Source organism: Megascapheus bottae, chromosome 5, assembly GCF_031878675.1.
Source record: "Megascapheus bottae isolate mThoBot1 chromosome 5, mThoBot2.hap1, whole genome shotgun sequence".
Classification (NCBI taxonomy): Eukaryota; Metazoa; Chordata; class Mammalia; order Rodentia; family Geomyidae; genus Megascapheus; species Megascapheus bottae.
The window spans coordinates 3902380-3926764 of record NC_143513.1 but is presented as its reverse complement, the minus strand read 5'-3'; the positions used below and the strand labels follow the sequence as shown (position 1 = coordinate 3926764).

Here is a 24385-nt window from a genome sequence, read left to right as displayed (position 1 = left end):
TATTTTATTTTTTTTCTTCATCTAAACAATTGCTTTTATATTTTTATTTTCAAATAAATGCCTTTTTGAGTAAGAACAATTGTAGAAAAAGTTATTTGTTATCAAGTGATAAGAAGAATAATACAAGCTTAATAATAAAAACTAACATTATTAAATACTTTGATCTAGATACTGTGTAAAGATACACACACACACTGATTTAGGTTAATCTTTCCCAGAAAATACATGCATTTTCAATTGATTCCAATGTATCAGTCAAGTTCAATCAGTTATTTTTGGTTGTGGGGCTTGAACTCTGGGCCTGGGTGCTGTCCCTTAGCTCTTCAGCTCAAGGCTACCGCCCTATCTCATGCGCCATAGCCCTACTTCCCGTTTTCTAGTGGTTAAGTGGAGATAAGAGTCTCATAGTCTTTAGTGCTCAGGCTGGATTTGAACCATGATCCTCACATCTCAGCCTCCTGAATAACTAGGATTATAGGCGTGAGCCACCGCACCTGGCTAAGACTTTGCTTTTTTTGAAAGGAGTTTTTCCATATTACTGGGTGTTCATGGACTGAGAAAGTCAGTACTTCACTGATTACCATACAATGACACCATGAGAGAATAAGTGGCTGGGCTATTAGTGAGTGATAATCAGAGTCTTGATTCTCCACCAGACCTCTTCTGGACACCAGCCCAGCTAGGATTGGAGAGAGTTATCACATGATCTCTAGGTGAGGGTGGATGTCCTGGTTCCTTCTAGGTTTTCTTTAGGTAATTCGAGTACCTTGTTATATTTTGGTGAGAGTAAAGACTCCTGACTCTTTATTTGACCTTGCTGGAGGAGGTGAAGATGGAAGCTGCAGTCATGTCTGTGTCATTGGGCTAGAGAAGAATGCTACTATGTATAAACTTACTATACAAAGCTGCCGCTTTCCAGGTCCTCTGCTTAAAGACAGAAGTATTTCCTAGTAATTTTCCCTTCCATCTGTCCCATTGGTGTATTCAGGTTCTTGGCTTCATTCCACATGAATGGGTCCCTTGTTCTTGGGTCCCCTGTTCCTCTCCCACGTTGAGTCTTCTTCGTTTTGTTCTTTTTTTTTTTTTGCCAGTCCTGGGCTTAAGCTCAGGGCCTGAGCAATGTCCTTGGACTTTCTCAAGGCTAGAGCTCTACCACTTGAGCCTCAGCACCAGTTCCGGCTTTTTTTTTTTTATATCTTTGCTTTCTTTTTTTTTTTAATTGTAATTAGTAAAAGGGTTACATGATATTTGCCAGATAGAAGGTGCATTAATTCACATACATTGATACCCTTTCACACGTCTTACCAAGATATTTTAAACTGTGGTACAGATTTGCTGCTTATAATCCTATAAAACTGCAACTCAGGATGAAAAGGAAACCAGAATATCCACTTGAAAAGCATATACTTATTTGTGAATCCTCTGTTTTTAAGTCAAAATGGACAGGAATAGAAAAGCTTTCTGAAATCTTCTCACAGCATGGGAAGTTTTCTTGAAAGCATCACACTTTATCCTCATCTTTGTTTGTCCACTCATCACATCCAACACAGATGGAAAGAGGTCACATGATGTGGAGCAAACCATAGCCTGGAACCTGGGATTCCCCCAACATCCACAGTGCCTGTGTCTGGAGGAACCCTGCTCATACTGATGTAGCTAGAATATTAAAAAGTACAAAATTCCCCCGTATCCTTGTGGAATGAGCTCTAGGATAGGAAGGCTAGCAGGCAAGTCCTGAGCAAGGCCCCATGGATCTGAGTTGTGCATGTCAGTCCTGGAAATTGCCCTGGAGCACCTAGAGGAGTAATGTTAGGCTGACAAACTAATATTTGCCCTGGAGGAAGGCACACCCACCTGCACACTGCTCACCATGTCTCCTATAGGCGTTGCTCCGAACTACTCTGCAGAGCAGATGGATGAAACAGAGGGATCCTATGTACTTCAGAAGGTTGCACTCTGAGGGATGAGGACTGTAGGGGGGGGCTGTCGGAGGTGTTCTTGGGGTCCTACTTTGGCCCTAGGGCTGACCTTGGTTACTGGCTGAATGCTGGGGGGCCTGGGGACATGACCCAATTCCAGTGGAAGCAAAGCAGGAGCCAGGGTAGAGCACCAAGAGGGGTTTGCTGACTCAGGCAGTGGCTGGGAGTGAACAAGTAGCCAGGTTGGGATGGGAAAGGGAAAATGTGTCCCAGGGCAATCCTACAGCGAGCAAATCCACCTCAATTCAGTGCTACAAAACGTCTGACTTCTCTGCTGCCTCTCTGCTGTTGTCCATTAGGCAGGTAGTAATTACACACATTGCCTACTTGTCAGAGTGCTTTAAGATGGCAAACAAAGTTGGTGCTAGGGTCTACGGAGAGTGCTCAGCTTCTGAGTTCAACCCCCCAAAGTGGCAAAAAATTTAAATGAGCATTTGTAATATCACTCTGATTGCCTTCATGATGTGTAATACACACATGCCTAGATGGATTCCAGCATTGTTTTAGTGACTGGACCTTCAGAAACCTTGCATGGACCATCATGATCTTAGGTGACAGAGCCTAACTACATTTCCCAGGTCAGAAGCATGACCCCTAGCTGGGACCATGATCTAGTAGGAAAAGTGCTTGCCTAGCATGCACAGAGGCCTAGATTCAAGTCCTAGTTCCCACTTACATAGAAAAAAAGTTGGAAGGGCTGCTCTGGATGAAGTGGCAGAGTGCTAGTGTGGAGAATGTCCAAGGACAGTACTCAAGCCCTGTGTTCAAGCCCAGGATTGGCAAAAAAAACAAAAATCAATGCTGACCCCACTGAGATGGTGTCTGGAGCCTCTGGAAGGCAATCAGTAAAGAGCCAAAACCTTTGTACAATGTGAAGCTTAGCCAGGCAGCAGTGCTCAGTCCTGTAATCCTAGCCACATAGGAGACTAAGCTGTGAGAAACTGAAGGTCAAAACCACCAAGGGCAGCAAGGTTTGTCTACCTTGTTTTCTTAATCTCCCGTGAACACTTTTCATTCTGGCAACATTGCGGATGGACGGAGTCTTATGACTGCACTGCTTCTTCATCTTTCATTCTTCTAAAATTCTTCATCATGACTTTGCTATTGCTGTCTGTCAGATGAGTTTCTTCTTTTAACTTCACTGCATCTTTTCTAATACTTGTCTTCTTTCTCACTCTGCTTTCTAACAACTTTACTGCTTCTCCTGCTGCCTGCTTCCTTAGTCTCACTTACTAAAGGTTTCAATTAATTTCCCTCCTAGTCTTACTAAATAATTTCTACATAGATCAGGGAATATATGCTCAGCTCCCTTTTTTCACCTCCCTTGTTGGAATTGTGGCACAGTTGTTTTCCCTGGGGGTCTGCTGGGATTATTTATATGGCTGCCTGAAAATGTCCATGCTGCAATGTGGAGAAGCAGCTGCTTGGGAAAGATGAGTTCACTAGAAACAGGGACACCCAGACAAAACTGAATACTTGGGATGGTGTTTTATTGTAGACCTCTTGTCCTGTACAAGGGAGGAGTCAATCATTTCCTATAATCATGAGCCCTGGATGAGAGGCTCTCTATTGGATGACTCGGGAACCCTTCAACACATGTTTGACTGCAGTCCTATCTGAGGTAGGTTGATAAGAACAAAGTTTGCATCTCTGGCCCCAGTATTTGTGAAGTACAGGGCCAAGCAATGTGATTTATAACACTCAGATTTCAGGGGATGTGAAATGGTCCATGATGAAGCCTGGAACTCGTGCTTCCGGATTGGGAAGGCACAGACTCGGCATCCCCTGGAACCCGGGATTTGTACAAGGTCAGCATGGCTGCCTTGGAGTGGGGAGAACTGCTCCTTCTCATTGTAGAAGAAATGACCTCGAAGCCTGAGAAGGTTTCAGCTTAGAATAGGACAAATACCCACATCAAACTTGCTCTCCTAGAGAAATGGCTTTCACAGACACACAGTGTTTCCACTTGAAGATTAAATTTGAGTAAAACTCCCACCCACCTCTCTCCCTCCCCAAAGGGGGAAACATGCCCTTTGCCCAGAAAGCATCAGTTACACTTTCTTGGTTGGACTCCACCCCCAAGGTTGAGCCAGCATCTTGGATGAAGAGAGTGTAACCTAATATATTACTTCATGCCCATCTCTCCTGGAGTGCTGGGGACTCATAATCCCTAGATATCCTCTTGGTGGGAGTCCATCTAAGAGTTGCTGATGTTTGGTGTAAAATTGTATCAGTGATACAGTGTGTAAGACCTGGGTGTGAAGCCCAAATGTCCAGAGGTTTCATTGCTGACATTTCTGATGCTGTCTTCCTCATCGGTCTTCAATTGGGAGCGACCATGACTGCTGAACTATTTGGTTGAAGCCTGGTGACTAAATGGAGCGCCTGCCTTAATGCCAGGGCATCCCTGGACTCGCTTGCTGGCCCCAGGGCCCAGTGTGCCCCGAGCCTGAGGCAGCTTTCATGATTCTGCTCAGTTCCATGGAGCCCATTTGCCCATCCTCTGGGAATCACCATGGGAACAAAGGAAGAAAGGGATGTGGGCAGAGCTGAGGCCAACAGCCCCATCGCAAGGTGGCTGTGTGGACGAGGGTGGGATGCAGCCCCAGCTTCTGGGACTAGTGAAATGGCTCAAATAGTAGAGTTCCTGCTTAGCCATGCCAGAGCCCCGATTCAAAGCCCAGTACTGCCCCCTCAAAAAGGTATGCGAATGTAGCCTCATTTCGATCTCTCGCTTATATGCAATATAATTGGTCATATGGAACTGGTCCTTCTTTTTGACTGTGGGCATAGAGGTCATCTCCTGATGAAAGATGACATCTGTGTGTGTGTGTGTGTGTGTGTGTGTGTGTGTGTGTGTGTGTGTGTGATAATATCCCAATAAGTAGCCCAGGCTCTTGCCTCTGCCTCCAGGGTGCTGAGATTACTGGTGTTTTGCATCTTGTCTGGTCAAGGAGTGACATGTGTGTGTGTATGCACTAAGGTACCACCCTGGACTCAGCTTTGGCATTTTTCTCTGGTTTTAGCATGGCATGGGCATTCCCTCCATCTCCATCATGCTGCATGAGCTCATCAAGCTGCTCTAGCATGCCAGGTGTTCCAATGTCACCATCATAGGAATCGTCACTTCTGGGGCTCAGGTAAGGACGATAGAGGGGGTTTTAGCTCTGGGGAGGTCACAGAGCTCCATGTAGTGGCATCATCGATCTACCCAGCATCGAGTCCCACCTTGGCTTTGTTGAAGAGTGTTAATGGAGCATGGATAGAAATCTTCTGTCACGTTTGTCTAGCCTGTCCTCCTGGCTGGTGTGCAGAGATTGGTACCAGAAAGGACACACTCTTTGCACACACAGAAGTGTGTCTTGTGGAGCTCACACTTGGTGCCTTATTTGCCTGGTTCCTTTTTTTCATGTTCTACACAGTGTCTCTTGAGTACCACTGCTGCATTTATTTACCCTTGGTCCCTCATCTGGTTCCCTTTTTATTTTCTCCAGTCCTCCACACATTTCCCTTGCTTTTCCCTGTTCCTGCAAGATTTGGAACCCACGATGAAAAAGCCACAAAGCAACCCAGGAAGGAAAGACAGAAGGATACAATCTAAGAGAAATATCCTTAAATGAGCCCCCCAAAACTTGGCAAGTAGACATGGGTACCATATATGTGTACTTCTTGTTACTCAGGATTCTGAGATCTGAAGACTTCATGTGAAGCCAATCCAAGCAGGAAAGTCCATGTGACTCATACCTCCAATTAAACAGCATGAGACTGGAAGTAGAGCTTGGCCAAAGTGGTACAGAGCTAGCCTTGATGAAAAATTTCAGGGACAGCATCCAGGCCTTGAGTTCAAGCCTTATACTCCTCTCCCCCCACCTCTCTGTTTCTCTATCTCTTTCACACACACACACACACACACACACACACACACACACACACACACACACACATACACACACAGACAGAATTCCACCACTTAGTGTTTTTCGTTTTCTTTTTAAAAACAAAAGAAGGTAGCCAGGCACTGGAGGCTTATGCATGTAATCCTAGATACTTAAGAGGCTCAGATCTGAGGCTTGTAGTTTGAAACCAGCCCAGATAACAAAGTCCATGAGACACTTATGTCCAATAAACTACTCAGAGAAATCTGCAAGTGGCACTGTGGCTCAAGTGGTAGAGTACTTTCCTTGAGCATAAATTGACGCAGGGACAGCATGCAGGCTCTGAGTTCAAGCGTCAGAAATGGTAAAACAATAACAGCAACAAAGAAGGTGAAGGAGTTAATGAAAAAGCAAATGGCTGAAGATGCTGTATTGTGTCTCTGACACTAATTACAGATCTGAGACTGGGTAAGATATAAAGAGAAGCTTTCGATTTGGTCTCATGGTTATGGCCCAGGCTTGAGAAGTGGCATTTGATAATGCCATCCTGCTGGCCAAAGCACAACATGACACAGGACCCTCAAGTGATGAGAGACTTGGAGGTAAAGCAATATAAACTGACTTACTTCAGTCTTGTCCCACCATGCCTTATATGAGGTACAGGTGGTGTAGTTAGGCTTTGTTCTTTAGGCAAATGTATTTTTTATTTATTTTTATTTCATTATATAAAGGGGTTACAGTTAAATTCTGCAGATCGAAGTTGCTTTACTTGTCACACATTGATACCCCTTCTTATGTTTTTGTCCCCATTTCCCTCCCCCACCTCCTCACCTCATTTTTCCCCTCCTATTTCAAATAAACAAGTAAACATCTATATAATGCACCAGGTACCAAAGTGGGATAATGGAACAATAAGAGATTAACCAAAGGGCAACACCTGAGAGAAAACCATAATACATGAATAATAACGGTCACTTATGTTAAGCTCTTGAGAAAAATGTATTTTTTTATTTTCCCTGTTTTTAAAAATTGTAATTAGTAAAAGGGTTACATGATATTTGCCAAGTAGAAGGTGCATTAATTCACATACTTTGATACCCTTTCACATGTCTTGGTACCCATTAAAAATGTATTTTTTAAAAGAAAGTCTGTATATGCTTAATAATCTTAATTCCACCTGTGACCCATTGAATTCTCACATGTGAAACTTGGGCAGAAATGTCTGTAGGACTCTTGATTTTCAATTAACCAGCAAAAAAGAGGAAGTGTGGGTGTGGATCGAGTGACAGAGTACCAGTTTTGAGTGAAGGGGGCAAGTGGGAGCAAAAAGCAAAAATGGGGCCAGGTGCTGGTGGCTGGCTCTTTCCTGTGATCCTATAATCCTAGCTACTCAGGGGCTGAGATCTGACGATCAAGGTTGAAAGGCAGCTGGGGCACGAAAGACCATGAGAGGCTCTTATTTCTAATTAACCACCAGAAAACCAGAAGTGGTGCTGTGGGTGAAGTGGTAGAGTGCTAGCCTTGACAGAAGAGCTCAAGGACACCATCCAGGTGCAGAATTCAAGCCTCAGGATCCACAAAAAAAAAATACAATCAAACCAGGCACAATGGCTATAGTCCTATCTCCTCAAGAAGCTGAGATCTGAGGATCATGGTTCAAAGCTACCGGGGCACTAAGGCTGTGAGACTCGATGGAAAGTAGAACGTCTTGGCACTCATCTATGTTTTTAATGTTTCATATCATATGTGGACTTGTTTTAATGATTCAGGGGAAATAACTGGCATATCCCTAGATCTTGAGAAAAGGTCTCTTGAATTATATCTCCTCTCACCATGATATTAAAATCAAAATTGAGTGCTGGGTGCTGGTGGCTCATACCCATAATTCTAGTGACTCAGAAGGCTGAGATCCTGAGGATGATATTTGATGCCAGCTTGGACACAAATGTGTGTAAGATTCTTTATTTTCAATTAACCAGCCAAAAGGGGGATGTGTGGGTGTGGATCAAGTGGCAGAGTAGGAATTTTGAGTGGAAGAGTCAAGTGAGAGCTTGAGTTCAAGTGCAACTTTGAGCACAAAAGATGAAAACAGACAATAATTCGAGGAAGAACTCTATTCGAATTGCTATGAAAACTGAAGTCCTCATGGCTTATAAATAATAGACATTTATTTCTCGCTTCTGGAGGCTGGGCCCTAGGAGAATCAGCATCTGATGAAGATCCAGTGCCTTCTCTATGGGCTTTTCCCTGCTATGACCACACAATTGGAGGGGCAATTCAGGGCTGGGTTCTCTGGTCTTCATTTGGTTTTGTGTCAGTACTAGGGCTTGAACTCAGAGTCCTGGCTTTCAGTCTGCTTTCTTTTTTAACCCACAGAGAGGTGGCCCTCTATCAATCTAGCCACACCTCCAGTTTGGCATCTTGGGGCTCATTGGAGATGGAACCTCTCAGACTTTCCTGCTCAGGTTGATTTTGAACTTCAAAAGAACTTCTCAGTCCTTGGTCTCCTGAATAGCTAGGAATGCAGACGTCACTGGAGCCCTACCTGGGAGTTGTTTTTCTATAAGTGCATTAATCCTGTTCATGAGGACTTGATTTTCTGTCACTTACCCACATCCAGAAACTGTAAAAGCCCTCCTTGCCTTGGGGACTGAGTAGGATTTGAAAATCCAAGTTAGAGACATGCATTCATTCCAGAACACTGTTTAGATCCCATATAAAATTACTACAGAACAAAACAAGGGACAGAATAACACACTTATGAACTTGAAAATACTCTGGAAGGATTTGCTCAAAACCTGGGACACAATGAAACCTAACAGTGCCGCAGTGATAGAGGATAAGCAGCTTGGTCAGAAGTTGGCTCTAGTGAAGTAGCTTTAGGATGCATGGAGTTTAGGATACTCGGCTTACAAACACTGACTTAATAAAGAACTAAGCACTGATGATTACCTACATGGAGGAGTGCCAGGCAATGAAGAAAATAATAAAAGGTGAAACATTTACATGACCTAATGAGAAACCAGAGTATATTCCATTTGTGTGTGTGTGTGTGTGTGTATGTGTGTGTGTGTGTGTGTGTGTGTGTGTGTTGTTGGTCCTGGGACTTGAACTCTGGGCCTGGGCCCTGAGCTCTTCAGCTCAAGGTTATCACCCTTGAGCCACAGTGCCACTCCCCAATGAAGAAAACAGTAAGGATTAGAAGACATACTTCTGAGAAGATGTTCAAAGATTCCTGGGTATTTCCAACACTTCTTAGAGCTTTGGTATGTTTTCTTCAGGGTTTGCACGTAAATTGATCATTTAAAAGAGCATTTATTCATTCATTCATTCATTCAATTACTTTTGTTCTGGTACTGGAGCTTGAACTCGGGCCTTGAACTCTCACTTGGCTTTTTATTTTCTTCAGGATGGCAATCTACTACTTGAGCCCCACCTCCACTTGTAGTTTGTTATCTGCCCCAGCTGGCTTTGCAGGATGATCGTCCTATCTCATTCTCCTAAGTTGTTAGGATTGCGAGTTGTGATGCATCCTGGTCTTTTCTCCCTGATCTGTGCTGTGCCCTGCCTGAGCCTCCAGCACAGCTGTGAACATCTGCTTCTTCACCAAGTCTGGAGCCTGGCGCCGTGGTCATTACCAGGCAGGCAGTGGATGCCTGCTTCAAGCTGGAGTTTGAGCAGCTTGTCCTGGGGAAACGGGTCATTCGAAGTACCAACCTGGATGAGCAGCTGGTGCAGAAGCTACGGAAGTGTGCTGCAGACCTGAGCAAGGGGACTATATAGATGTGATATCGGCTTGCTGGCCAGTAAGGTGCCCTGAGCCTGCCAATGGCTTGGGTTTCAGTGCTCTCTGGCCTTTGAATGTGGAGTTCTTCTAGAACAGCTTCCCTCCCAGAATTCCCTTGGTCAAATCACCTTTGCCTTCTAGGCTGTACAGAACAGGTGAGAGCCTGCCTTGGAATTGGCTCAGGCATGAACTTATTTCCTTGTGATAGGCTAAGGTATGAACTCAGAGTTTCATGCCTTATCTTGCCATGTAGGGGCACTGCCAAGTGAGCCATGCTCCCGTCCTTTTTCTTGCTGTGTGGCCAGGCCACTTTGCATTGCCATCTCTACCTATCTTGTAACTGGAAGTGTAGCCGTGAAACCCCACAACTTGTTGGTTGAGATGGGATCTTGTAATGTACCCTGTTGGCTCTGAACCATTTTTTCCTCATCTCCATCTCCCACGTAGCTCGGATGACAGGTGTAAGCCACTGCCCCAGGCCTAGTAGGACTTTTCTGTTAGAAGTGAGTAAAGAGGTGGGCGAGACCTAGGGCAAGGTGCTGTTTGTAAGGGCAGAGCTTCTAGAGTTCCTGAGCCAACCATGCTGCTTTCCCTGCTTGCTTCATCCCCCATCCTCTCCTGAGTCAGAGTGGACAGAGCAGACTTGCCTAGGGCATGCACAGGCTGAGGCTCCCTGCTCCCTGCTTGGTCTGATTCTTGTGAATGAAGCTAGAGATCTGGCACTTGGGGTTGACATGATCTTTGTGTTTGGCAGGTGCGGTGGTGTGCATCACCCTCCTGGACTGCCTGCGGGGGGACCAGATCAGCAGCCCTCAGGAGGGGCTTGCTGAGTACCAGCAGAGGCCACAGCAGCTGGTGAGCTACTTCATCAAGAAGAGTCTGGGAAAAGCCTGAGGCTCAGAGACAAGCTGTCCCCAGGTCTGTCCATCCAAACGGATGTGCAAAGTCTCCTTTTGTGTGGTTTGGAGTGTGGGCTGGTGGCCCATGCTTTAGGAGGCTGAGATCACATTCTACCCTCAGAGCAGACATCCAAGACCCTACGCAACTTGGTTTTTCATGGAGACAAGGTCTCACTACAGTTTTTTTCCAGGCTCCCTCAAAGTGTGATCCTTCAGGTCTCCAAATCCCTCATTCTCTGGTTCCAAATTACTGTCTCCGTACATGGGATTACCTGACTGTTCAATTTCTATTTCATATCCTACTTTGATTAATTTGGGAGAACATATACCACAAAGAAAATGACTTCCATGTCAGATGGATGGATTTATGTGTTCATTTATTCCCACTGATGGCTTACTATGGAGCAAGATTCCATGAGATACTAGACATGAATGGAGAGGATTTCCTTTCCCTTCTTCCCTTCAGAGCAGTTCCATTCAGTTCATGACCTCCCAGTGAAACAGGAGACGGAGACCCAAATGTTATGGAAGGCAATCGACTAATTTCTTGTGTCCCAGACACTAGTGGTAGAGTGTTTGCCTAGCATATACGAAAACCCGGGTTCAATTCCTTGGTACCACATACATAGGGGGGAAAAGCCGGAAGTGGTGCTGAGGCTCAAGTGGTAAAGCTCTAAACATGAGAAAGTCCAAGGACAGTGCTCAGACCCTGAGCTCAAGCCCAGGACTGGCAAAATAAATAGATAAATAAATTTAATTAATTAAAAAAATAAAGGAATCAGTTCTAAGTCCTCTTCCACACTCTCCCTGCATCTTCTCTTTCCTTCCACATTATCATTAAGCACATCATGCCCATAAACAAAGACAGGGTTATTTGAAGATTAAAATTAAATCGGAAAATACTTAGAATAGTAATTGGCCTTTAAACCCTGCCATTTGATCACTAATAATGAATGAGATTTGTTTTACATGATGATTTTTTTGAAATGTGGCCAAATGTGCTATGCTTAAAATATTTTCTGCCTTCCCAACTTCATTGCTGCCTCTGAACTTTCTTGGTTCTCACTGAAGACAACAACAAAATTGCAGGTTTTCTCTTCTCTGAAATTTGCATTCAAAATACAATCAAGATATCCATTTCTAGTTGAGTTCTGTTGGCTCAGCCTGTAATCCTGGCTACTCAGGAGGCTGAAATCTTTGGATAGTGGTTTGAAGCTAGCTCAGGCAGCGAAGTCTTCTCTTTCCATTTAACAAGCAAAAAGCAGCAAGTGGAGGTGTGGCTCAAGTGGTAGAGTGAAAAAACTAAGGTAGAGTGAAAAAACCCAGGCCTGAGTTAATGTCCCAGTACAGACAGACAGACAGACACACAAACACACACCACTGCTGCCAGCAACATCAACCTTGTGTAAATTCTTTGTCACCTAGATTTAGTAAGTTTGCTCCTCTGGGGACCCTATGAAGAATCAGGAATCATGGTTTCCTAATAAACATTGTAAGCCACATTGAAGTGCTCTTTCTGAAATGTGTTTTGCCAGTCTCATTTCTCCATACTCACCAGCCGACTTCAGCGCGTAATCAGCCATCTGCACCTGGTCCTCTCTCAGCTTTTTAAGCACATAATGTACCAAGTTTGACATTTCCTGCAATAATTGCCAGAATAGTTTTCAGTTAACAATTTCCAACCACTTCTTGGGATTTTCAACACTCACATTATTGACTTGGACTTAGGCCCCAATGCAAGTGGCAAAGTAACAGTGTGGGTGCTTCCCCTGGGAGCCCTGGCCTGGTTCTCCAGCTGGGTTTGCAATGTCCCCTTCACAGCAGTGTGGGAACACAGGAGGAGCCAAAGCTCTCTCCAGCACCCCCCACACTGCCAGAAGCATGGCGATCATTGCTGCCTCTTCCAAATCACCACACTGATTATCTAGAGCAAACACAGGCCCTGAGTTCAACCTCTAGTGTCATAAAAGAGAAAGAAAGAGAGGGAGAGAGAAAAGAAAGGAAAGCAAGGAAGAGAGGATGAAGGAAAGAAGGAAGGAAGGGAGGAAGGGAGGGAGGGAGGGAGGAAGAAAGGAAAGGAAGGAGAGAAAAAGGGAAGGCGGGAAGAAGGAATGAAAGTAGAAGGTTGGTTTTCAACCATTTAAGTTAATGTCAGGTTCTTTTATTGTGTGTATTTAGTGATATTGAGACTTGAATTCAGAGGTGTCTTCTCTTTCTTAGCTATTTTTGCTCATATTTGGTACTCTACCTGCTGAGAAACACCTTCACAGCCAGCTTTTTTGCTGGATAGTGAGAGATAAGAGTTTCACAGACTTTTCGGCCTGGACTGGCTTTGAACAGCAATCTTTGAACTTCATGTGTTCCTTGTATGATTTCCTGGGGCCGGTACTGGTGTGTGTGTGTGTGTGTGTGTGTGTGTGTGTGTGTGTGTGTGTGTGTGTGTATGCCAGTCCTAGAGCTGGAACTCATGGCCTGGGCACTGTCCCTGAGCTTTTCAAGGCTTGAGCCACAGCCCCATTTCCAGCATTTTGATAGTTATTTGGAGATAAGAGTTTCTCGTCCAGGCTGGCTTTGAACCATGCTTCTCAGATCTCACCTCCTTAGTAGTTAAGCTTACAGGTGGGAGCCACTGATGCTCAGCTGTATTAATAATTTTTATGGCTGTCAAGTAATATATATCCAAATGACCCTTGGAAGAAAGGTTCTTTATTAATTTAAGTTTAACCTAATGAATGTCCCTTGCTTTTCTCTGTCCTGAAAAAAACTTGATTCCACAACCTAACTCTCCTCTTCCACTGCGGGTGCCAAAGCTGGGGACAGAGCCTCACACCTTTGGTGGGGAGTAGGTCCTTTTGTGATATAAAGTCATCTTTGGGGCACAGTTCTGAAGAAGTGAGTTTCCAGGGCAAGCTTCAGTAAGAGAAAGGAAGCATTCCAAAGAAACCCAGTGCTTCTCACCAGTGACTACTCAGTTTTGCACACAGACAACAGAATAAGACTGGCACACAAGACCACCCTATCCCAGTGCCATCCCACCTCCCACAGCCAGGCCTGCTTGCCTCATCCAGCACTTCTGGGCTGTCCTGTTCTTCTAAGATATCTCCAACAGTGGTCCAGCTGTAATTGTGTGAGCTATCCCTCATGTCTCTAAGCAATGCCTTCAGAACACCAATTTGGTCAATTAAAGACAGAATCTCACGGAAATTGTTCTCCAAAGTCTGGCTTTCCTTTCTGTTTGTAAAGAATCACAAGATAAAAGAAAATGGTTTCTGTGTATTTCAAAACATAAAGAATAAAGATAAAACAATATGGCCAAAGAAGAGAAGCAAAGGAACACAGAGCTGGTCCTAACTATGCTGTATAACACACACACACACACACACACACACACACACAACATTCTAATGTGTATGTATACATGTCTATGTTATTTTACTTAAATCAAGTAATTAATTAATTTGAGCTTTGAGACAGAATCTTACATGTTGCCTGGCACTTGCTAGCCAATCCTCAAACTTAAGATCCTCTTGCCTCAGCATCATGGCATTATAGGTACATACTATCATGCCCAGGTATAGGTACTTTAAGTAGATTTGCTTTTTTAAGGAGGGCAAGAGAAAATGCCCAGAAAGACTCTTAAGTGACATGAAAAAGCGAGCAAACGCTATTACAGAGAAATCGCTTAAGTTTTATATTTTTATCAAACCGTTGCAGCATTTTGACAGTACCACAAGATGATACAGCAGAAAGTCTCACTCACTTTAAAAGTTCCAGTTGCTCCTTAGGCATACGAAATCTGGCCTGGGAAGAAAAAATGAAATAAAAAAGATAAATCCTTCTGAATTCAGGAATATTGTCCTTAGAGGACCTATACTCACTGTATCTGAAAACGCAGAGGTAAGCCCTGATCTTTGGAATAGAGAAGGATATTCAAAGTGAACTCTAAGATGACAACCTCCTTCCTTCTTTATCAAGATGCTAAAGCCACCAGAGTCTGAGGCTGAAGGAATAAAAGGAGGGAAGAACCACAGGAGATGGGCATTGAAACAGATTGATTTCATCTTAAGATCCTAATTATGCCCAGTAATCCTAGCTACTCAGAAAGCTGAGATCTGAGGATCAGAGTTCAAAGCCAGCCTGGGCAAGAAGGTCCCTGACACTCATCTCCAATCTACCAGCATAAGCTGGAAGTGGAGGTGTGTCTCAAGTAGTTAGCACTAGCTTTGAACAAAGAAAATATCAGGGACAGTACCCAGGCCCAGAGTTCAAGCCTCAGGATTCCAGTACAACAAACAAACAAACAATGTCAGCTCCTTGTAAGCTCATTCTGCCCTGAACAGAATAGCACAAAGGGGTATTTTACAGAAACTGTTTTCTAATGTGTGCTAATGTCATAATGGAAACAGGGTGAAATACAAGAGAAAAATCTCCTATCTTTTCTCCAGCTAAGCAATTTAATATCTTCTAATTTAATGTAATTTTTTGTGTGCTAGTACACAGGGCCTTTCACTCATTCTCCCTTAGGTTTTTTTTTTTCTTTGCCAGTCCTGGGCCAGGGTCTGAGCTCTGTCCTTGGGTTTTCTCAAGGCTAGAGCTCTACCACTTGAGCCTCAGCACCACTTCTAGCTTTTTCTATGTATGTGGTACCGAGGAATTGAACCTGGGTCTTTGTGCATGCTAGGCAAGCACTCTACCACTAGGCTAAACTCCTGGCCCCTCCCTTAATTTTTTACTCAAGTTTTTTTTTTTCCTACTTGAGCAAGCCATACTTCCACTTCTGACTTGTTAATGAGAGGTGTATGTCTAAGTTTGTCTGCCTAGGCTGGCTTCAAGCCTTGATCCTTGGATCTCAGTTTGTTGAGTAGCAAGCATTATAGGTGTGAGCCACCATTCCCTAGCTCAGTGAGATGCGATTTGACCACACAGCTATTAACTGCTTTCCTCTCAGCAAAACTCAAGAAACAAACTCATCTTAAAGGTAATACTGGTTGTGTTCTGTTCATCTGGGTGAATAAATTATGTTTGTTGCATAAGATAGGATTTTAGGTGTAAATCCATTCAATACTGGAGCAAGAAATTGGAAACCTTTGGATTTAAACTCTTCATTGGTATGGTCTATGACCACGGAGGCTAAGCTGTATGTTCTTGGGACACAGCAGGATGTGAACTCAGCCAAGTCTGGGTTTAGATTTCAGCTTCTACCAATTATAGTTGGGAAACTAGCCCCAGGCTGCTGTATTGGTCACTATAAGTGGATTTGAGCTGAGATGGATGTCAGAAAAGAGCTATCTTTTTCTGTTACGGCCTAGGGCGGATCATGTGGCCTTCGGTGTCTTTAGGAGTGGGATGACCAACACCCAGGGCTGTTCCTCACTGGGCTGGAATCCTGCAGGGAATGTATTTGTGCAGTCTTCTCCCTTTAGAGAGTCCATGTGGCAAGAGATTTTGGAATGTAGCAGTTTCTGGCTGTTCTGGGAAATAGAAATTTCAGAGGCCCTAAGGGAACGGGCATGAAGTATTATGCAACCAAGAATGGAGCCACTGAGTGTTGAAAGGTCAATGTGTGGATTCCATCTGGTCCTTCTGTCTGTCTCACCTTCCTCTGGAGCCATGGTGACCTTGGCCGCTGCTCCTTCATCCTCTGCCCCTAACTTCCAGAAGCCTAGCATGAAATGGACAAGGCTGGAATGCTGGGTGGGCCACAAGGGGATATTAAATGATATCTTCAGTCTGAGCTCCCTGAGACCTAACTAGTTTTGCTGTGAAGAGGAAGATCACACTGAGTAGAGTGGTGGTGTACAGATACATTTAATGGTTTCCTTTTGCTGGAGTTTCTTGTGGGGTGCCTGCTGGGATCAGAGGCTATGGAGAATGTTTATAGAGCTTCTACCCATAAATTATTTCTGTTTAGATATTCTCAATATACAACCAAGATAATATACTGCTAGCTGGAAAGATATGCTATAAGCTTCCAGGAGTCACAGTGAAATATCACCTGGTAGTGATGCAGCCGTGAACTGTATTCTGCAATCATGGCATCTAATTGTTTGAATTTTTGAGGAAATTCTGTTTCTTTAAACCACTCATGATGTCTAAATCCTGTCAAACAAAAAAGGCCAAAGTTGATTAAAAAGCTTAACTGTAAAGAGGAAACAGGTCTGTTTTCAGGGGAAAAACTGTAGGAAAAAGTTGTGCTAATGAGAAATTGCCCAAATCAATTGTCAGCAAATATAAAAATAAAACAATGGACTAAGATCACACTTAGATTCAAAGCTAGTTAGAAGGTTGAGATCTGAGAATCACAGTTTGGAGCCAGCAGGGCAGAAAAATCTGAGAGACTCTTATCTCCAGTAAACCAGCAAAATGCTGGAGGTGGTACTGTGGCTTAGGTGGTAAACCACCACCTGGAATTCCTTACTTAGTTCTTTTGCTCAAGGCCAGCACATTACTACTTGAGTCACAACTCACTTTGCTGTTTGATAAGACCATGGAGAAGCTGTCTGCCCAGGTTGTCTTTGAACCACAAACCTTAGATCTCAGCCTCCTGAGAATCTAGGATTACAAGAACCTAGCTGAAGTCAGTTTGCTATTTTGTTTTATTATTATTATTAATTAATATTTTGTTGTTCATGGGACTTGAACTCTGGTCCTGGGCATTGTCCCTGAGCTATTCAGCTCAAGGCTTAGCACTCTACTGCTTTGACCCATAGTACCACTTCCAGTTTTCTAATGATTACTTGGAGATAAGAGTCTCACAAACTGTAGTGCCTGGGCTGGCTTTGAATTGCAATCCTCAGATCTCAGCCTCCTAAGTAACTAGGATTACAGGTATGAGCCACTGGCACCTGGCTCCAGAATACTTTTTTGAAAGTACTGACAGAATAGAAAAGCACTTCTGAAAACTAACAAGTTGAAACTCTGGGCACCTAGGCCCAGAGTTCAAGCCCCACAACTGACAAAAAAATTTTTTTTGATTAATTTTTAAAAATGTATTCTATCAGGGACGGGAGTTTGGCCTAGTGGTAGAGTGCTTGCCTAGCATGCACGAAGGCCTGGGTTCAATTTCTCAGCATCACATACATAGAAAAAAGCTGGAAGTGGTGCTGAGGCTCAATTGGTAGAGCTCCAGCCTTGAGAAAGTCCAAGGACAGTGCTTAGGCCCTGAGCTTAAGCCCAGGACTGGCAAAAAAAAAAATAATAATAAAATAACAAATATTTTCTATCAGAAACAATCACAGGAGATCCTCTCTGAACAATGTGGCTGTGGATGGACTGTTAGTATCCCCCATAATTAATATTGGGACCTCATACCCAATGTTACAAGAGGTGAGGTCTTTGGGGGTATAAGTAGGTCCCAAAGTCTGCCTCCATGAATGAGATTGTCACTCTTAGAAAAGTTACTGAAGGAAGTTGCCTTGCTCCTTCCACCTTGTAATTATGCTGTAAGTTGGTGTTGTCCAGGTAGAGAGTAAACTCTCCCCAGAAACTGAATCTGCCTTGATCTTGGATGTCTAGCTTTCAGACTGGGGAGTAATGAATTTCTGTTGCTTATAAATTACCCTGCCTAAGGCATTTTGACACAGTATCTTGACCCAGCAAAGACTGTATGTAACTCCTATTCACATTCTAAAGCCTTGAGAAGTTGCAAAATAAAGAAAAAAATCATTTGTAAATATTTATAAAATATGTTACACGGAGACAGATGACATTCCTAAAAGTAGTATGTCCTCCAGTGACGTCATGGAGGATAAAGATGGTTGAGGTGGGACACTCAAGAATAATCCTCTATTCAAAGGCCAACAGAAAAAGACTAACAAGATCCTCAGTTTTCCTATTCTGAAACTCTGGACCACAACAGCTCAGAAGCTATGTGCATATGGCTGTATAGGATGAGGGTAAGTGAAATGAACTCCAGGATATGGAAAGAGGTTTTATCTTTGTGATTGTTGTTCTTAAGGTACTATGTGAAGTTACTTCTCTTATTTCTCCCCTGATGGCTTATCGCATGCTGTTACTGTATCTGACTTTGCTACCTGGTATATTGTTCATTTGAAATAGGGAAGGGAAGAGGGAAAACAAGATGATTGGGAGGGGTGGGGGAGGGGAAATTAGGAGAAAAACACGGGAAGGGGTATGAATGTTCAAGAAGTAATGTACCCACTACTTGATAAATATAACTGCAACCCTTCTATACATACCATAACAATGAAATACAAGTAAAAAAAATTCTGGGCTGGGAGCATGGCCTAGTGGTAGAGTGCTCATCTTGCATAAACAAAGCCCTGGGTTCAATTCCTCCATAGCCACACACACGGAAAAGGCTGGAAGGGGCACTGTGGCTCAAGTGGCAGAGTGCTAGCCTTGAGCAAGGACAGTGTCCAGGCTCTGAGTTCAAGCCCAACTGGCAAAAAATAATCTGAAACTCTGGTCAACAGCAGATTTGAAATGAAAGGGTCCATGAACTTGAGGAAGGAACTATTAATTTTTTTAAGTCTGAGGAACAGAAAGAAGAAAGCCAAGCCAAGGCTAAGAGACCTGTGGTCCATCACAAGTGCTGTAGCCTGAGGTGACACACATGTCCTCTAGAAGAAAGAGAGAAAACACAAAAGCAATGGACTAAATAATTAGACTGAACTCTCTCAAAACTATGAGCCCCAAAATAAACTTGTTATTTACAGTAATGTAAAAGTGACTAACATGGATGTCAAGGGAATTTGAGGTCTAATTACCAGAATAAGAAAAGTCCTAGCCAGATACTGATGGCTCATGCCTGTAATCCTAGCTGATCAGGAGGCTGAGATCTGAGGATTGTAGTTCAAAGCCAGCCCAGGCAGGAAAGTCTGTGAGACTCTTTTCTCCAATCAACTACCAAAAGAGCCAGAAGTAGAGCTGTGGCTCAAGTGATAGGGCACTAGCCTTGAGTAAAAGAAGCTTAGGGTCAGAGCCTAGGACTTGAGTTCAAGCCCTGTGACCGGCAAACATTTTTAAAAAAGAAAAGTCCTGAACATGAACAGATCTACTGCCAATGCATGGTCCTCCTGAACAAGTCACTAAAGTGGACAGCGGGACAGCAGGATCATGTCACTATACTCAGGTCAGAAGTCATAAACAGGACATTCAGCAGTGAATGCGGACACTAGCTCACACCTGTAATCCTGGCTACTTGGGAGGTAGAGATTAAGGACTAGGTTAAGGTGATTAGAGACTAGTCTGGATAATAAAGTTTAGGAGACCTCATCTCTATCAATGGCTGGATACAGTGGTGGGAGCCTGTCATTTCCAGTGTCACAAGGATAACAGTCCAGGTTGATCCTGGTGTTAAGTGGGACCTCGCCTTGAAAATAAACAGTGGAAAACAAAGAACAGTACAGCAAACAAAAAGAAAAACAATGGCCAAATAGATTGGAGGCATGGCTCAGGTAGTAGAGCATTGGCCCTGAAAAATGTGGGTCCTGAGTTCAACCATTAAAAAAAGGTTTCAATTTTCAAAATCTCCCTGTCTGAGCCACTCAAATTTATACGAAGTAACAGAGTTCAAGTCCCATGACCAACAAAAAAAATTTTAGAGGGTAAAATGTGATATATTAGGGATTCTTAAGTTTAATGCAACTTCTGTGATTTCAATGTACAATTCAGAGAAAGGAACACTTTAAAATTTTTCTAAAGAAAGCTTGTACTGATTTCATAACAGATAAATGATGAAAATACTTTGAGAATATGCAATTCTACTTTTGGTGCTTTCTGTAGTCCTCTTATCCCCAACTGGAAGCATTGTTATAATCTCTTTTGTCATTAGTGGGAAAACTTACCAAAAAGAAGAAAAGTCAATGTAAACACGAGAGTTAAGATAGTCTTCCATGATCGAGCTAACCTAGCAAGAGCAAAAACCATAAAAAGAAATTAAACATTTTAATCCATTACTATTAACCTTTAACTTGGACTTTATTATTGCACTCAAGTCCACAAACTTGCTTATTCTTGCTCTTGATTATTCTAGATTGAGTCTATAAATTCACTTAATTTCTAACCTATTATCTTCAAAATTGAGAGAAAAGTTTTCATGGTTGTACAGAGAGAGAAAAAAGGGAGAGAGAGAACTCTGAAACTATAGATGCTTAATATATATTGCTTAAATATTTATAAGAAGAAAATGGAAGTACATAATCTGGAAGTCTCAAACATAGATTGAGCAAAAGGGAAAAAAAAGGTTTTGGTAGAAATTAAGTATCAAGCTAAAGAACTATGGCAAAAGCAAGGAGCTGGTGGCTCATGTTTATAATCCTAACTACTCGGGAGGCTGAGATTTGAGGCTCTCAGTTTGAAACCAGACCAGGTAGAAAAGCCGGTGAGACTCATCTCCAATGAACTAGCAAAATGCTAGAAGTGAAGGTATCATTCATATGGTAGACCACCAGACTTGAGTGAAAAATCAAAACAAGCGTGAGGGGCCCTGGCCCTGAGTTTAAGCCCTATCCTTTGAGCCTCAGCCCCACTTCCCATTTTCTAGAGGTTAATTGGCGATAAGAGTCTCATGGACATTTGTGCCCAGGCTGGCTTTGAATGGAAATCCTCAGATCTCAGCCTCCAGAGCAGCTACGATTACAAGCATGAGCCACCATGACCAGCTACAAAAATAACTTAAAAATAAAATGATGTAAAACTATCAGTAAAGAGATGACTTCCATAGATGTTTGTAACTAACTTACTTGGGTAGATGTATGGATTTAACTTTCTTCATGTCTCAAATTGTAATGGCAAAGAAATCTTGGAAAAACTCCAGCTCAGCGTCACCGGGACACTTCAGTGATCTCATATTGAGCCTAATGTATCCTGCATAAAGCAACCTTGGGCACGACCAGCCAGGATAATGGGCCATTACTACAGCAGAGACTTCCCTAACCCACTTACCTACCTATGGAAGTACTGCTTGAAACCGCACTCCATTTCAACAGTAGTGGTCACGTGGAGCGTGGTGGAAGGTTCACTGTCTAAAGAATCTCATTTAGAAATTATTGCAGACTCTTTGTGTTTGGGTGCTGGTACTGGGTCTTAAAACTCACAGCCTATCCAAGCTCTCACTTGGCTTTTTTTACTCAAGGCTGGTGCTCTACCACTAGAAACACACCTCCATTTCTGGTTTGGGATTTTTTTGTTGTTGTTGTTGTTTGCTGGTTAACTGGAGATCATTTCTTACAGTTTTCTGCCCAGGCTGGCTTCAAACTGTAACAATCAGATCTCAGCTGCTTGAATAGCTAGCATTACAGGTGTGAGCCACCAGCACCTAGATATGGCCTTTCTTGGTGGGCTGAATTAAATGAACATGATTAATGATTATATTACTTTATCTACTAAAGGTTAGTTTCTGTCTTTTCACTCTCTGTACCTCTACTTATCATTGTCTGTCTCTCTCTACCCTCCCCCATCTCCCCCCCCCCCCAAAAAAAACCTCATGGGCCTTCACCCAGTCTCAAGACTCTGCCTTTTAAGGGTGAACATGATTATTCCAACAACTCTACAGCAACCTTAATTTTTCTTGATATTTTTGTGTCTACACAAGTGCTTCACTGTTACTATTGAGATGGCTATGCTATTATTTTCCAATGATCTCCTTGGTAAAGTGGTCGATAGCTAAGTCAACAATTAGCCCTGTCTGCTTTCAGGTAACACCTTGTCAAGGCAAATTTAGTTATTAGCTCAAAATGCGTATTCATTATGAGGCCGTTTATACAATTCCTATGCAATTGTATAATACAGGTGCTAAGAATCTAATATCAAGCGCCACTCCTCAAAGTGCATCTGCTGGCCCTTTGAAGAAAACTTGAATGATCCCTCAGGTTTTCAATACTGCTCTTTAAGAAGGATGCTATGTATGCACTGGTGGCTCTTATCTATAATCTTAGCAATTTAGGAGGCTAAGGGCTGAAGATTAAGGTTTGAAACTAGCTCAGGAAAGGAAAATCTGTGAGACTCCAAGTAACCAACAAAAAAGCTGGAAGATGTGACTCAAGTATAAGAGTGCCAGCTTTGATGAAAAAAGCTAAGGGATAAGCTCTTAATTCAAGCACCGGTACCAGCACAGAAACAAAAACCAAAGGAGGGTTTCTTTTTTATACTCTGTCCCCAGTCTACTGTAATTAACCTAAACATCAGTGACATAGAAAGAAGAAGGTATGCCACCGGAAGTGCTGTAATTAGAAAGAATCCAAGGGAAGTGTTAGGAAATTTTCTTTTCTCATCATTTTACAGAGACCTGTCTTAATGATGGGATCCTTCTAACCAACTACAGCTGTTTCAGAAGACCATACCCGTTTGCATCAGGGAGTTCCTGCTCTGACAGCAAGTTGTCAATACTGGAAGTGCTGCTGGGTTCTTCTGAGCAACTCGGGAAAAAACGGGTAACCCTCCTGAGCTTTGGCCTTCCACTCATTTTGTCCTGGCCAGAGTAAAGAGCTAGTGGAATGCTCTTCCCCTATTTCATGGAAGACTTGAAGCTGCGCGTAACCATTTTTTATTTGTATCTTATTGTGTGGGTGTTTCTCCTACAAGAGAGAGTGTGGGAATGGGAAGATTCTGAAAAGCCTCAGACCTTTCTGTTGCATCACTCTTGGTGACACCTCATAATGACAGATTCCCCCACCAGGCCCAGCAGGGGATATACACAAACCCACCTCTCAGCTCCTTCCCTTCAAGTTATTTTAAACCCACTGGGCCTGCTGCTTTTCTATAGCTACGCTGGGTATATTTTATCTGTGTGCTTGCTCCAATGCTATTTTGGAAAATAGCAATAATAAAGCATCAGAAATATACCCCAGTACTTCCCAGTGTCACATCCTCCCCCCCCCTGCTTTTTTTTCCAGTTGTGGGGCTTGAACTCAGGGCCTGAGCACTGTTCTTGGGCTTTCTTAAGGCTAGAGCTCTACCACTTGAGCTACAGTACCACTTCCAGCTTTTTCTATGTATGTGGTACCAAGGGATTGAACCCAGGTGTTTGTGCATGCTAGGTAAGCACTCTACCACTAGGTCACACTCCCCGCCCACATCTCCCTTTTTTCCTAGAAAATTACAACCTGAAAATCGATACATTACACTTCCATCATTTGAAAAATATTTTACCACTCATAAATATGTATTCAGTGTAATACTTTTCATGCTTCAAACATGATATGCTATTTTTGACATATCAAGATATATTAATCTAATTTAGTCATTTTCCTTGCTCTATAGTATTTTATTATATATTACACACATATGTAAACATTGTATTTTATGTGTTTTGCACATACAATATATGCAATATAATACTATATAGTATATATATTTCATGTATTGTCTATTTACATATATATAAACCTATTTGTCCATCTATGTACAAAGGTTGTTCCTAGGTGACTAAAAACAGAATGACAAGATTGAAGGAATAGCTGGGTTGTTTGGGGTGTAAAATTGGAGGGTGATATAAACATATATATTTTTTGTGGGTCATGGGGCTTGAACTCTGGGCCTGGGCGCTGTCCCTGAGCTCTGCCCCTCAAGGATACCGCCCTACCCTTAAGCCAAGAACCACTTCCTATTTTCTGGAGGTTAACTGGAGATAAGAGTCTTTGGTCCTTTTGTGCCTAGGCTGGCTTTGAAGCTTGATCTTCAGATCTCAGCCTCCTGAGTAGCTAGGATTACAGGTGTGAGCCACCTCCACCTGCCCAATTTTTTTTGTTTTTGTTTTGGGTTTGTTGGTTGTAGGGCTTGAAATCTGGACCTGGGTGCTGTCCCTGAGCTCTTCAGCTCAAGGCTAGTGTTCTACCATGTTAAACAGTGCCACTTTCAAGTTTTCTGGTGTTATTTGGAGAT

At 42.9% G+C, this 24385-nt stretch overlaps 1 protein-coding gene, 1 long non-coding RNA gene and 1 pseudogene across 7 annotated transcripts in view; 2 read left to right on the top strand and 1 right to left on the bottom strand.

Moving 5' to 3' along the window:
* LOC150062756 (uridine phosphorylase 1-like) overlaps positions 1-24385 on the top strand; it is a 123609-nt pseudogene that overhangs the window by 52525 nt on the left and 46699 nt on the right. The gene's annotated exons all lie outside the window — the stretch shown is intronic.
* Positions 3695-5610, top strand: LOC150062759 (uncharacterized). Its single transcript, XR_016535374.1, has 3 exons — positions 3695-3787; positions 5006-5119; positions 5474-5610. It is a non-coding gene; the product is annotated as an uncharacterized LOC150062759 (long non-coding RNA).
* Positions 8440-23111, bottom strand: LOC150062758 (SUN domain-containing protein 3-like). Of its 5 annotated transcripts, none has more exons than XM_090332588.1 (7): positions 22846-23111; positions 20350-20411; positions 16536-16639; positions 14301-14341; positions 13600-13771; positions 12096-12180; positions 8440-8504 (listed from the first exon to the last, which is right to left on the bottom strand). In XM_090332588.1, exons 1-7 carry the CDS (start codon positions 22965-22967, stop codon positions 8461-8463), a joined length of 630 nt encoding a protein of 209 aa, XP_090188714.1. In that variant the 5' UTR covers positions 22968-23111; the 3' UTR covers positions 8440-8460. The 5 variants fall into 5 exon arrangements, with proteins under 5 accessions (XP_090188714.1, XP_090188718.1, XP_090188717.1 ...); XM_090332592.1 differs by lacking the exon at positions 22846-23111 and adding an exon at positions 21247-21293; XM_090332590.1 differs by having other exon boundaries at positions 8495-8579.